This window comes from Melopsittacus undulatus, chromosome 13 (genome assembly GCF_012275295.1).
Source record: "Melopsittacus undulatus isolate bMelUnd1 chromosome 13, bMelUnd1.mat.Z, whole genome shotgun sequence".
NCBI classification, from domain to species: Eukaryota; Metazoa; Chordata; class Aves; order Psittaciformes; family Psittaculidae; genus Melopsittacus; species Melopsittacus undulatus.
This window is the reverse complement of record NC_047539.1, coordinates 4612922-4627046: the sequence shown is the minus strand read 5'-3', so window position 1 is coordinate 4627046 and position 14125 is coordinate 4612922. Positions and strand designations below refer to the sequence as shown.

General features: G+C 47.1%; 2 protein-coding genes across 4 annotated transcripts in view; both read left to right on the top strand.

The window, feature by feature from the left end:
• Window positions 1–4394, top strand: part of LOC101872754 (general transcription factor II-I) — a 65978-nt gene extending 61584 nt beyond the window's left edge. For all 3 annotated transcript variants that reach the window (XM_034068739.1, XM_034068738.1, XM_034068737.1), the window contains 3 exons: window positions 43–1241; window positions 2989–3063; window positions 3289–4394. In XM_034068739.1, coding sequence (XP_033924630.1) covers window positions 43–284 — 242 coding nt within the window. In that variant the 3' untranslated portion in view covers window positions 285–1241; window positions 2989–3063; window positions 3289–4394. The remainder of the gene's footprint in view (window positions 1–42; window positions 1242–2988; window positions 3064–3288) is intronic.
• A 1341-nt stretch (window positions 4395–5735) lies between these two features.
• On the top strand, window positions 5736–13151 carry NCF1 (neutrophil cytosolic factor 1). The gene is made up of 11 exons (XM_005154429.4): window positions 5736–5886; window positions 6340–6420; window positions 6739–6814; window positions 7642–7807; window positions 7912–7967; window positions 8220–8342; window positions 8790–8897; window positions 9676–9793; window positions 10579–10686; window positions 12119–12261; window positions 12856–13151. Exons 1-11 carry the CDS (start codon window positions 5815–5817, stop codon window positions 13005–13007), a joined length of 1203 nt encoding a protein of 400 aa, XP_005154486.2. The 5' UTR covers window positions 5736–5814; the 3' UTR covers window positions 13008–13151.
• The last annotated feature ends 974 nt before the right edge of the window (window positions 13152–14125 follow it).

Genomic DNA, 14125 nt, shown 5'->3' with positions numbered 1-14125 from the left:
ATTTTCATTGTGAAGTTAAACAGTGATTATGTCTAATCTTAGAGCTCCTGGAAAAAGCTGAAGCAGAAGCACCACCAACAACAGCAGCAGCAGCACCAGCACCAGTACTACCAGGTGATGCAGAGTGTGATGCATGTCCTTGCAGGAGGGGTGGGGTATGGAATTCTGGATCTTACTGGCAGATGATATTAGTAGTCATGTGCTGGCTATGTGCTGCTTGTGATGAGCCATTTCATTTTGACAGATGGTGTGCAACGGTGACTTTTATAGCTATTAAATATTAATAACTTAATAGAAAGAGCCGTTGGTTCCTTCAGGCTGTATCATTGGCATGTTCCTTAATTTGATTTTGCAGATGATGAGTGAGCTGAAAGGGATTAGTATGGGCAATTTATAAAGCAAATTCAGTATCCATTTATTGAGGGCTGCTTAACTCAAAGTGTATTTATGTGTCTGTGCCAGATAGATGCTCAGCCAATGAGGTTTGCTTGTGTAACACACAAGAACCTCAAACTGGGTCTTGATGGAACTTCTGCCTACTGTGCAGCTGTTACCCCTGTTAGACTGTGTCTCGACTGCACACACATCATCTATCCTCATGTGGATGGAGAACTCAGCTTTGTGCTATGAATAGCTAGAGTAAATGTGATTGAGCAACTTCCTGTTGACCCAGTATAGTTTCTAAATGTTCAGACCTTTCAAAAATGTCTATTGCAAATTGGTGTAGTGCAGGAAAGGCTTTTGCAATTGACTGAATAAAGTGTTACTCAGAGAAACTGGGAAGCTGAAAGCAAGCATTCAATAAACATTTTAAGAGTAAGGGACACTGGTATGGTGAAAAGAATTACAGTGGTAATTGCTAGCTCCCTTCTTTACATTTGGAGGAGATGGAAGGGATGAAAACAGCTGCTAATGGTCAGTGTGGACTTGCTGTAGTCTATCTTTCCTTAAAACACCCACAGTGATAAAGAGGTTAAATGGCTTTCCCATCACCTGCCCATCTATAACCCATCAACACAGATAATGGAAAAATCATTATGAAATTAAAACACACTCATCTCAGGCAAAGATGTTTAAGTCAGATCATAACAGAAAAAAGGAGGCACCTTCTTCAGAGAAAACCTAATTTCCAAGATATTTGATTCATGTTATTTAAATTATATTTGTAGTAATTTGACTGTATTTTTTGTTTTTCATTTAAGAGCCAACTGACCCAAGCCAAATGGAAGCATCTGTAAAAGGTAAGTGTTTGTCTTCAGTTATTTCTGACAAATATGTCAAGTAATCTTGAACAAAGGTGTGTATTTCTCTTTAATGGAGACAGGTCAATTAAAACAGAAAAAGGACTTTTATTGGTTCCTAGGACATTTTTTCATCTGATTTAAGATCCTGCTACATCCTGTGAAAACTACTGCAGCAGAAGTTATTATTCATGTAATTTTGTAGAGGAGTTTTAAGAATTGTTGTTCTCTTTTGGTGCGTCACGACTATATATAAGCTTTGACGGATTGCTCATATCCTGAGCATTGCATCTAGTTATTCAGCACAGTAGTTTCCACAATTTGTGCAAGTGAATGATTGCCATCATCAGGAACTTTGAATGTCGTGTTGGCCTGAATATAACCGTGTTGGGGAGGGGGACTGTTGTTTTTCTTCTGGAGCTTAAGCTCTGAAAAAATCCAACAAGCACAACCAGAATTACTGTTACACACTCAGCTCCAAGTTCACTCCAACTGTTAAGAGTACATCTTTCTCAGGGTATGGATCAATCTTATTGCAGCAATCGAGGCAAAAAGCTGGAGTCAAAAGAACTGAGCTGCAGATTTTAACCCCACAGTTAGAATATCAGAAGTCTTTATAATGCTAAAACTGTGTGGGATCATTGAAATTATTAGATGAAGGGAATACCCTGAATACCTTCATGTGGAGGAAATCTAGCTATGGGTGATCAAAGTGATGCTTTTTGGAGAAACAGATAAGCAGGTTTTCAGTTTCTCATCCAAAAGTGGATTCAGACCCAGTAACTAGAGGAATGATCTTGAGAAAAAGCATCCAGTTGCTAAAGAACTCAAAATCACTTCAGAACTAGGCTGGAAGGTATAAAATGATCATGTGGTGAAATGGCTTGGCTTTGTAGTGATGAATTACCCTAGCCCCAAACCTTCCAAACAACTTCAGTTGAAAACCAGTTTCCTTCCAACATCGTACTCTCTGTTTATAAAAAGAACAAAATCAGGCCCCAGGTCATACAGACACTGCTGTACCAGCACGAGATTTCTTTGATTTACCTCCAAGCATCCTGTGAACAAGAAAAAGGAAAGATTTTGTAATGAAGCCTTGTGGAAATGGGAAAAAAATATCAAAAGACCATGAATGTTTTAGCCAACAAGATAAAGTTTCCTTCTCTCTTTGTTTTTTTTAAACATACCATAATACAGTATGTGATAGCATGCAGTGAGGAAGAAAAAGTAGCTAGCATCAAAAATTGCTTTGGACAGATTGAAATACAATAATGCAAAATGTGTCTAGTTGAGAAGGAGTCCTACAGATTAAAAGTCTGGGAAATAGTGCTGTGAAAACAGGAGTTAGTGCTGGGAATGTTAATGTAATAACCCAAAAGGCATGACTTGAGTTCAAGCAAGAGCCGATGTTGTGAGCTAGCTCTGGAAGACAGCATCTTAAATAACATGAAATGGTGCTCGTGCCTGCTGTATTTGAAGTCATGGGCTACAGGCTCACCTGTGAGTGTTTGAAAAGCTTCACCCAGCATCACATATACAATGAGGTGTTGGAAGGAAAGAAGAAAGGAATGGTGGTGGGGGTTGACAGACAGGAGGGAGAAGGACTGAAGAGCAGGATGCGGACCAAACCAGTGATGTATCTGACTTTTTTCCCCACAGTCCTTTTATTAAGTACCTTTCCAGTTTCATACACTTCTAACACTGAAAGTTTTCTTTTTTCTTTATTCATTGCTGCTTTTTTCAACAGATACTACAGAAACAGAAGAAAATCTTCAAATAAAGCAGGAGCCAGACCCAACGTGGTAGACCTCATCAGTGCTGGGTAAGACAATTTAGTCTATCTTGAAGTCAATACCTGTTAAGATAGAGTATTTTTTGTCATTTGGAGTATCAGAAGAGGGCTGAGATTCAGGACTGAATGCCAAAAGGTACCAATCCTTATGAATCCAGGCCTAAAGAACTCCAAAGACAATGCAAGCTACTTATATCTGTAATGAGATCCAGAGCTGCATTAAACTAACTGATTTTTGTACTTTGTCTTACCTAGTCAGAAGATCCAGTTCTGAGAAGAGCCGGCTGGGACTGTCTGGAGCTGTGTAATATAACTGTATAAGAGAAGTACCTTCTATACAAACCCTTTTTATATTTTTAGATGGAAATGTCTACTTTTTCACCAGTTCTGTGAATTGATTTAAAGGAAAGAATGACTGTAGATTTGGAATGGCTGGTTTTAATTTGGAATATATTATAAGGAATAGATTTGATGCAGCAATGCTGGAGAGAGGACAGGGATTAAAATCAACAGGGACTTAACAAAGGTTGTCTGTGTTTCCCAGTAAAGCTGAATTTTACCTCACCTAATGCATCTCAGCTTTTGTAACACAGAAATATTCCTACAAGTAGTTTAGTTTGTTAGTCTTACTTTGGAAAAAAAGCCCCACAAACATTACTTTTTGGTTCTGACTGCTTTAATGGCTGATTGGACAATACTATCTGTATATTTGAACTGATTTTTTCCTATGATACCTATTGCAATTCATATCTTTTTCATAAATAAAAGATCAACTGGTTCACTTGACCTTCAGTACGCATTGAGATGGACGGTGAAATGGTCACTATTTCAGTGTGTGGATTAGGAACCTATTTTAATTAAACCCTCCTGTTAGAGACTGTTTCATTAACTCAAAGTAGTAAATGCATGTTTTCTCAGGATATCACATGGTTTATATATGATGGGTCTGGTCTCACAGCCCTAATGTAGGCAAAGCCCACGTGGACCTGTGTGAGAGCCTTTCTCATGAAGGCTCTGGGGATGCCCTTCTAATCTCTAGAACTAGTTATAGAAATGTGTGCTCCAAGCTTCTGGAAGTCCCACTCTGTCAAAAGTTAAGACTCTTGTAGTCCTGGTGACTCCAATATCGTGTAAGAGACTCATGTACGCGTTTAAGTTTCACAAACCATAAGAGATGTCAAGTTCTGACTGTATGATAATCTCTATAGCAGAAGATGCAGATTATTGTAAAGGTTTCTTGTTCTGGTTTGCTTTGGGTTTTTTCATTGGCATGAGTTTGGGATGACTGCATTATGCACAAATGGTAAATCCTATGCCCTGACTAAGAAATAAAGACCTTTCTGATGGTTTTCATGACTGTCCATGCAGAATACGTTTACAATTTCACAACAAACTCTAGCAGTTACTCTGCAGGCAAGCAGAACATGCTGCAGCAGCTGTTCATGCCAACGAAGGAGGTTCCGCTCATGCCTTTCAAACAGAAATACACAGCTGGGTAGGTGAGGTCATTCTGTCTGCAAAAACAAAACACCTTGAAGCCTTAAAATGAGTTGGGTGCAAAGTATGTTTTTTTTAAATGGGGGACATGAAAAACAGCAGTACAACTACGGTGGTTAAAACAGTTTTATAACAAGAATAGTAAAGCAGCAGTGTAACAGCAATAAACAACAACAGAACAACTGTAAATCATCAAAACCAGAGCAATAAACTCTTAAATAAACATCAGAAGCGACGACATTTTGCTGCTGGTGGCTGAAATGGCAACTTGGCATCACGGTGGTCCTCCTCCTTGGAGAAGAACAAAAAACCAAACAGAACAGGTTTGGTCACATCCATGAACATTTTAGAAGGAAGGAGATGCTCTAACAAATATGAAAATAAAGTGTTATTTCATTAAACAACATTTCCATCATTCTAAAAACTTCCCTCGTCGTGACACACGTCGCTGCCCTGGCCCAGGAATCAAACACAGGGAAGGCACATGTGAACATAGTCTGTTTATTTTAAGTGAGGGTCATAAAACCAGGGGATGGGGGGAAGGTGGTGGGGTGGGAATTTTATATTGACAGTAAAAACATGCTAAAATGATAGTAAGATCAGGGTAAAAAACAGTAGTTTACTATAGTTATAACAACAAAAGAGCAGTATTAACAACAAAAAGACACAATAAAACAACAGAACAACTCCAGTATAAGAACAAAACAACAACAGTATAACAAGTGTATTAGAACAACTGTAGAAAATAGGTTAGAACAACAAAACTTCAACAGCTGCCAATATCGAGGACGTTTTGCCATTGGTGGCGCAAAAGGCCACTTGGTCTCTAGGGTCCTCCTCCTTCAGGAAGAAACCCAAACAGAACAGGTTTAGTCACAGCCATGTGCATCACCAGTTAGAAGGAAGGAGATGCTGTAACAGCTCAAATATAACAACAAAGTGTGATCTCGTTAAGGAACGTTTCAGTATCTGTGAGTCAGGAATTCAAACTGCACCAGCACCCACAGTCACAGGGCTCACAGTAAAAGACCTGGCAGCAAAGCCCTCCGGGGGTGGTGGGGACCCCACAGGCAGGGGGGGGGGGCAGCTCTCGGGTGACCTCTGGCTCCTCGGGGGTGCCGGGGCGGAGGGAGGCGGTGTCCGCCGGGGAGGGTTAACAGTTACAGCTGCCATTGAACCGGACTTCTGCTTTCCGGGTCCTTTAACAGCGGAGCAGGGCGAAGGCAGACGGGAGGAGAGGAGGCAGAAGCAGGGCGGCTGGAGCAGGGACGGCTCGGAGCAGTCATGGGGGATGCCTTCATCCGGCACATCGAGCTGCTGGGCTATGAGAAGAGGTTCTTCCCCAGCCAGCATTATGTGAGTATGGAACGAGCTAATGACAAGCTGAGTAGTGAGGGCTGGATGTGTAAAGTGTCTGGGCAGTAAACCTCTTTAGATAAATAGGACCAAGAGCAGCCTTTTTTTTTGGGGGGGGGGGGGGGGGGGATCGGGAGGGATCATGGCTGATGGCATGAGCTGGATGGAGCCAGAGGCTAAAATGTCTCTAACACACAAGCTTTGGGGCACCTCCTTCTCAATCCATTGGTTACTTTGCAGGCTTGGAAAGGGCTTTACCCTCTTTGATTCCCACTTGTCTGCATGTTTCTATCCCTTCTCTGTCCCTGCTGAATTTCCCTAGTGCCCAGCTCACTGGCTACCTGGGCAGAGCTACTCACAGTGGGGTGGTGGAAGAAAAACAGTGTATTTGAAATGAAAGCACCCATAGGGCTTCAGCCTGCAGAGCTGCTGCTTCTATGCTTTGCCCCTCAGGTCTACATGTTCCTGGTGAAGTGGAATGACCTCTCTGAAAAGCTTGTCTATCGCCGGTTTACTGAGATCTACGAGTTCCACGTAAGTTGTCCCAAGGTGGGCACCAGCCCTTGGTCCAGTGCTGCAGGGCTTGAGTTGTGGGAAAAGAGAGTGAATTCAAGCTGAAATTGCCCCAGACTAAACCTGGCTTGGAGGAAGCACATAGGTGCTAGTGCTTCAGTGTCCTTTGATCCTAGTAAGGAGGAGCCATTATCTATGTGCTCCCCAGGAAGATTTCTCCCAATGCCCCAGGTTCCAGCCAGCACGTTCTGGTAGCAGGGGGGTGAGCACAAGGAAGGGGTTGCTCCAGAGGGGTCTCCTGGTGCCACCCTCACAGCTGTGCCTGGCTCTACTCCACAGAAAGCACTGAAGGAGATGTTTCCTATTGAATCCGGGGACATCAATGTGGAGAAACGGATCATCCCACACTTGCCAGGTGAGGGACAGGCACCAAGGCTGGGGGTGAAACAGAAACTGCAGTTGGCTGGGAAATTCCCCAGTGGGCTGAGCTCTGCAGGCTTCCTGCAGTGCAGGTGCTTGGTGCCATTTGTGTCCTGCCTGTGTGCTTGAAAGAAATCAAACCCCCAGAAAGGTCTGAGCAGCAGCAACAGTGGCCCTAACCCTAACCCCCAACCCTAACCCCTAACCCTAACCCCCAACCCTAACCCCAAGGCTTACCAGCCCTGCAGATCCTGTCCTTCCTCCCCAGTGGCTGAGTACCCTGGAGACACATACACAGCACTAGCTGTGGGAACCACTGGATGATGAACAGGGTTTGGCTTTGGGCAGCCTGAGCTGAGCACTCGTTCAGTGACACTGTCACTGGGTTTGGTTTTAGTGCCCTTATGGCAACACATACGTTGTAAGAGGAAGCAATGCAATATGTCTTTGACAACAGGAAATGAACTGATGCAAAGAGCTGATGGTTTGTCCCCAAGCAAGGTACAGGTCAGCAAAATTCCCCCTTTATTTAATATCCTTCTTTAAACAGAAGCAGGGAGGAGCGTGAGAATATAGCTGCTTCTCCCCAAGTTTTTGGGCACTGGGCATGTCTCCCTTGTGCCTGCCAAGGCTGGAGCAGCAAAGGAGGAGATGGAGCCATGCTCCTACAGAGCTTCACCTTATGGGCACCATGCAGTACCCTTGAGGCCAAATCCACTTCTTTTCAGGGCAAAATGAATGACTCAGAGCACCCTGCTTGGGAAGGTAATCAAAACAGGGCACTCTGTCTGATGCTTCGGAGTCTTTTCCCCTCTCCCCCAGCCCCAAAGTGGTTTGATGGGCAGCGCTCAACCCAGAACAGGCAGGGCACACTGGCCGAGTACTGCTACACGCTGGTCAACCTGCCTCACAAGATCTCCCGCTGCCTGCACGTGGTCGACTTCTTCAAGGTCCGTCATGATGACATGAACCCTGTCACAGACAGCCAGTGAGTCCAGCTGCCTGCCCTCTGGGGGCAATCCTGTGTTCCCAGCCTAGTGCCAGCAATGAGGGGTGGTTGGCACTGAGCTGCCTGTCCTCTGACCCATCCAGGATCAGGAAGCCTGAGGTCTTCCTCCTGCCGAAGGATGCCAAGAAAAACTCCACTGGTAAGAGGCCTTGGTAAGAGGCAAGAGGCTGCCTGAGCAGCAGCAAAGCCTGGCAGGGAGACAGGCAGACATCCATGGCTCTGGCCAAGAGCATGGTCTCTGTGCCAGAGCTGAAACTACAGCCTCATGCGAATGAGTCCCTGTCCTTCAGTTAGTTTAGGACCAGAAGAGGCTGAGAGAGCACTTTGGGCTGCCCTAGGGCTGCTTTTGGCATGCTCAAAGTGGGGAACACCTCTCACTTGTCCCACACAGACATCACAGGCCCCATTGTCCTGCAGACGTACCGAGCTATTGCTGACTACCAGAAAAGCTCTAAAACTGAGATGGCTCTAGAAGCTGGGGACATGGTGGATGTCGTGGAGAAGAGCGAGAGCGGTATGTGTCCTGTGTCCGTCCCCCCTGAGGGCCAGCCCCATCCTGGCCACTGTTTCAGCAGGGATGGGGAATGCCCATGCATCTTGTCCCCAAACTCAGTTATGCCAGTGCATGGGTTCAAGGGTAGGAGGTTGTACCAGGGTCTCCTGGTGGAGAGAAGAGGCACAGGGTAAATGCAACCAGCCTCTCAGCACTTCCCACCCCCCCGGGACATGTTTCACATTCAGAGGGAGCCACATGACAGTTTTGGCCAGGGAGGGTGAGGGGCAATCCTGGCAACCTCACATGCCTCAGCCTGGTTTCCTGCCCAGGAGGAAGCAGGATGAACTGGCCAAGCTCCATGTAAACAGAGCCCAGCCCTGGCGCTGTCCCTTCTGTCCAGGCCATGGGGATGCCTGTACTCTGGTGCTGCTGTCCCCACAGCACCCTCTGCTCTTGCCCTTGCAGGCTGGTGGTTTTGCCAGTTGAGGAATAAACGGGGCTGGGTGCCAGCATCCTATCTGGAGCCGATGGATGGGCCTGATGAGTCTGAAGAGCAGGAGCCCAACTATGCAGGTGAAATGTGTTGGTAACCAGGGTGTGCAGCAGAGCAGAACCTGCCACAGCTCCCAGCTCGAGTGGGTCATTCCATAGCCCCAGATGGGCAGTCCACATGGAGCAGGGAGATGTTGCTGTAGGAGCTGCTAGGAGGGATAAATCTGATGGCTTTGGTGCCTCAGTGTCAACCTCAGGAGTTTCCCATGACTTGAAGCTCAACGTTACATGCTTGTTTTGGCTGATCACAGATGCAGAGATTCACCCAGTGGCCATCCTGGGCTAGCTGGGTGAATGCTGTGTTGCTGGGTTAGCAAAGGAGCACTGTGCAGCATCTGAACCTAGGACTTGGTGCAGGCTTTTCCAGTGCTTGGCTCCTGCACTGTCCTAATGAGCCCTCCATGACAGCACAGAGCAGAGGGAAGATCGTGCTGGCTCATGCTGGTTGCTCTCCCAGCTTTGTCTTTGTGGTTTTCAAAACACTGCAGCAGACTCTATTAGCACAGCACTTCCTTTTTCCTCATCTAATCACCTGAATTAGAACCATGCTCTTCAGCAGAGATAGATGTGCTTCCACTGCTTGCATTCACCAGCTTTCTCCTGGACAGGGGCTGGGAGGGCTGGGATGAGCTGCAGGCTCTGTCAAGGCTGGAGGAAGTCTGAACCCATACCTGGAGACCTGGGTCTTGCCTAAAATGCATGGTAGATGCCCTGGTGCTTCCTCTCCTAAGCACTGAAGAAGCTGAGCCCCACCTGTAGGGAGGTAGCACACAACCTGCTGACCCCATTTTGTGTACAGGTGAGCCATACATTGTCCAGAAAAGCTACACAGCCATGGAGGAGGATGAGCTGACCCTCAAGGAGGGTGATACCATTGAAGTCATCCACAAGCTCCTTGATGGCTGGTGGGTCATCAGGTGAGAGGTGCCAAGAACAAATGAGGCGCATCAGGGATTCGGGCAGAGGGAAGGGATGAGCCAGCCGTGCTCCACATTGGGGCTGTGGGTGCTGCTGCCCAGCACTTCCTCTTGCAAGGCTGCTTCTAATAGCCTGTGCCTTTGCCAGATGTTAAGTGTTGCAGCTGGTACTTCCTCTGCTGTGGGCTTCTGAGATGTCCAAGAAGGAGGCAGGTAGAAAAAGCCCTTGTTATTTTGCTCTAAGTATTCCAGCACATCTTCCTTTACAAAACCTCTGCTTTGATCCCAGCCTACCCTGCATGCTTGGGCTTTCCCAAGGGGAATCCCAGCTGCTTTTGTGCTCTGGAGAGCCACAGGCTGTGCATTCACAGCAGGACATGGTGTGGCTGCAAACCCTCCTCTACCAGCCTGTGCCTGGGCACATTGCACCAGCAGGATCTCCTGGTGTTTGCAGATGTGCTGGGCTGGATGGTGGATGGTGTAATGGGACCAGGGAGCATGCAGCAGCAGGGTGTCCGGCAGGAGGCCCTGAGTGATGCTTCAAGAGAATCCCCCAGGGGAGATAGTATGAGCTGGTGAGACCCTGAAAGCTGTGCTCTTCCTGCTCCCTGCTTGTTTCTGGGACTCAAGCCACACTTCAGGGAGAGCCACAAGGTGCAGGGACAGTCAAAGCCCTCACTGCAAGCAGCAGGAGGAATAACCCACCCAGCAGCAGCTGGGGACATGAGGAGGTGGTAATTGCAGAGCCATGACTGCAAGTGATGTTGCTTTGTGTTGCTCTGCAGGAAGGATGAAACCACGGGTTATTACCCCTCCATGTACCTGCAGAAAGCTGGGGAGGTGAACACCTCTGTGAAGAGTGAGCTGAGGAACCAGAGTGCTCCTCCACGGAGGTAGGAGCAGCTTGGGGGGACAGGGAGGACTAAAGCTCTTTTTGAGTGGGGTGAAGTTAAACCAGACGAGAATCTGTGGTGTCCCTTGGTTCCCTGGCAATAAGGAACTGCCTGGCACAGATGTGAGCAGGGCAAAGACTGACTGGGGGCAACCGCCCATAGCAAAAATAGCTCTGTGCTCTCCAACTTCCACAGGCAGAGAGGCACACCAGCATTCCTGATGCAGGGCTATGTGCTCCTTGCTTCAACAGGTCCTCCAGCCAGGTGTATTTCTCCTTGTTTCTTTTCTGGGCTAATCAAGTTTCATTTTCAAATTGGCCTTTTTCTTATTTCCTAAGTGCATCCACTGAATCTGTGAGAAGTGAGGGGAGATTTGGCTAATCAGAGCTGCCAAAGGGCCTAATCTGATGGGAGGATTTGAGCTAATGGAAGGGATTTTGTTTTGATTGGAAAAAAAGACAAAGAACAGTAATAACTCATTCATTCTGATGCAAAGAGAACTGCTGGGAAGGGCAGACCTTGCTGCCATCTTTTCTTCCCTATGAGAAAACATGCTATAAAATCCTTCAAAATCCAGCTCTGCTGGAGCACGGATTGCGTGTGAAACAGTGTGAAATGGCCCAAATCCACCTATTTGGGTGCAGTGATGCTTACTGAAGCCCTTAAGGTAGAGTGGTGGCCTGTGTCAAGGACAGTGACCTGCTCCCAAGGGCTTTGCTATGAAGTGGGGTGTGTGCTCAGAGCAGGGAGGGTGCACATTGCCTTAAGCAGGGCAGGAGGACAATGCCATGGAATGGGTATCAGAAGCCACCTCGCTCATGCCCTGGTAGTGAAGACAAAGTGGTGACCTCCCTCTGCCTGCCTGGGGACTGCTGCTCAACCTTTCACTTCTCTCACCAGTTCCTCTGCTGTGGGTTCAACACTGCACATCCAGGTGCACATTGACACATATCCCACGTACTGTTCTTATGGCCCAGGAACTGATCCTTGGGTGTCTGGGAGCCAAGCCAAACCCCACAGCAAGGATCTCAGTGTTGCAGCCAGTATAGAAGCAACAGTATAGATCTATTCATCAGTTATAGATCACTTCCAAGGCTTTCTTGGATAAACCTCATGTCCGTCTCATCCTTCCAGCCTTGTGCCCAATCTACCTTATGATTCCCATAATTACTTTCCAGACTTCTGCTCAGGCTTCACCCTTCAGTATCTGCTTCCAAAGCACCACTCCAGCTGCCTCCTAACATGCTGTACATCACGTCTCACCTACAGCTGACCCCAAGTACTGGCTTCCACTGGTCAAAATGAAACAGCAGATGTTGTGGTTTGGGTGAGGCAGAGGAGGAAGTGTGTGGGGTGAGATGCTCAGCAAGGAAGTGCATGGTGCAAGTCTGCTGACATGGAAACTGAAAGGGTTGTTTCTAACTCCCTACAGATCCACCATCCGGAATGTAAAGAGCATCCACAAGCAGAGACGGAAGCAGATCAGCCAGGAAACCTACAGGAGGAACAGCAGAAAGTACATACAGAGCAGGAGGAACATGAAGGAGAATTTCCAGAACAAAGCCAATGTCATCAGTGAGTCTCAACAGGGCCTTTGCCATGGCCTGTACCTTCCAATGCTGGTTGCTGGAGCTGGACAGCAAACAAAGGCCACAACTTGTCTGTCCACCCTTTTCCTATGGGGAAAGCATGTGCAGGGAGGTGTTTCTTTTCAGTGAGGTTTCTTACCTCTGGTTATAGGTCTAACAGAGAAGGAGCAGAATATGGTCCTTGTAGGAGGTCAGCCCACATTTAGGACCTTTCCTCTGTCCACCTAACCTCACCTGTGCTGCTGCTACCAGTACCATTATCATGTACATTAGCTGCCAGGAAAGCACCTAGAGAGAAGTGATGCATGAAGAAGGAGGCTGCTGTTGTTGCTTTAGATTTGTAATCCCCACAGCCTTCCCAAGGGAGAGCAGCTCCTTGTGCAGACCTAGGGTTGGGCTTCCAACTGGGCAAAGCTCCCAGCTGGGCACTGGTGTGCTCATCCCACCACCCTGACCTCCATCATATGCATGTGAGACAGGAGGAGAGGCAGGAGTTTTGGTGGCCATTACATAGGAAGCTTTTGCACGTTGACGTGAACATGTTGAGTCTGACCCATCTGTACATCTGCTTTACCCACAGTTGAGAAAAACGAGCCAGAGGAGAACAAGCCCAGGGCTCAACCTGCTGTTCCTCCCCGTCCCAGCAAAGACCTCATCCTGAACCGCTGCACTGAGAGCACCCGCAGAAAGATCTCCATCCACCGTCACGATGAGCCCAAGATGTCCCAATGACACCATGAGGAGGGACCCAGTCCTGCTCCACCAGCTCCTGGGGACCTGAGGCCCCCACAGCCTTGCCCGTAGACCCCCTTTTACCCCCCATTTGTATTTTGGATGATTTTGCATTTTTCACCAATAAAGGAGAGATACTTTATACATATCCATTACATTGCCTCTGGAACAGGGCTGCTGCTCAACAGGGAACATGGTACGAGGGCTGTGTTTGTGTGCCACCAAGCCAGCCCTGCCACTGCCATGCCAGGCAGGTTTGGGTTTGGGTCTGCATCTGGGTTTGTGATGGAGCCTGTGTCTGGACCTCGGTGGAGGTTTGGGTTTTGGTCTTGGTTTAAAATGATGTCTGAGTCTGGGTCTGGAACTGCACCTAGGTCCAGGTTACGGTCTAGGGCTAGGATTGGGTCTAGTTCTCGGTATGAGATAGGTTTGGGTCTGGGTTTGGATTTGGATCTGGGTATGTTGCCCTAAAATGAGGATTCTCCACCTGATGGTGCAATAAGGAAATCAAGACGAAGAGTCAGGGTTCTTGGTTTTACTTCAGTTCTACAGATTGAGGTGCTCAGCCTCTGCCACAGCCAGAACATCACATCCTTGTTTCAACTTGTCTGACATTTATACTAACAAGGTGTAACTGACTGGCACGTAACAGTTTCCTTTACCACACATGATTACATATTATCATGTTTATACATTTAGCTTCATGTTTAAAACAATTAGGGAGATCCTCTAATTAGTCTCATTAGTCACAAAGGGGTGTGTATTTTGGTATTAGAATAGAATTACTCAGGGTTAGTCAACGATTCACTCCTATCTGAAATTCTGTTCTAATTCATGCACATGTATCTATCTGATCAGCAAAGTAGAAGCCTGTGCTATCCTGCGGCTGTCCATGATGCTCTTCATGGCTAATCCTGAGGCTGTCCATGATGCTCTTCATGGCTCATCCTGTGTGATTGCTCGTCACTTTTAACCCTATTATTTTGGCACCAGGTGTAGGTTTGGAACTGGGTCTGGATGTACGTCTAGGTCTAGGTTTAGGTCTGCGTCTGGCATTAGATCCAGATCCAGGTGTGGGTCCCTGCCTTATACTCCCGGGTGGTGTAGCCCCTTTAAGA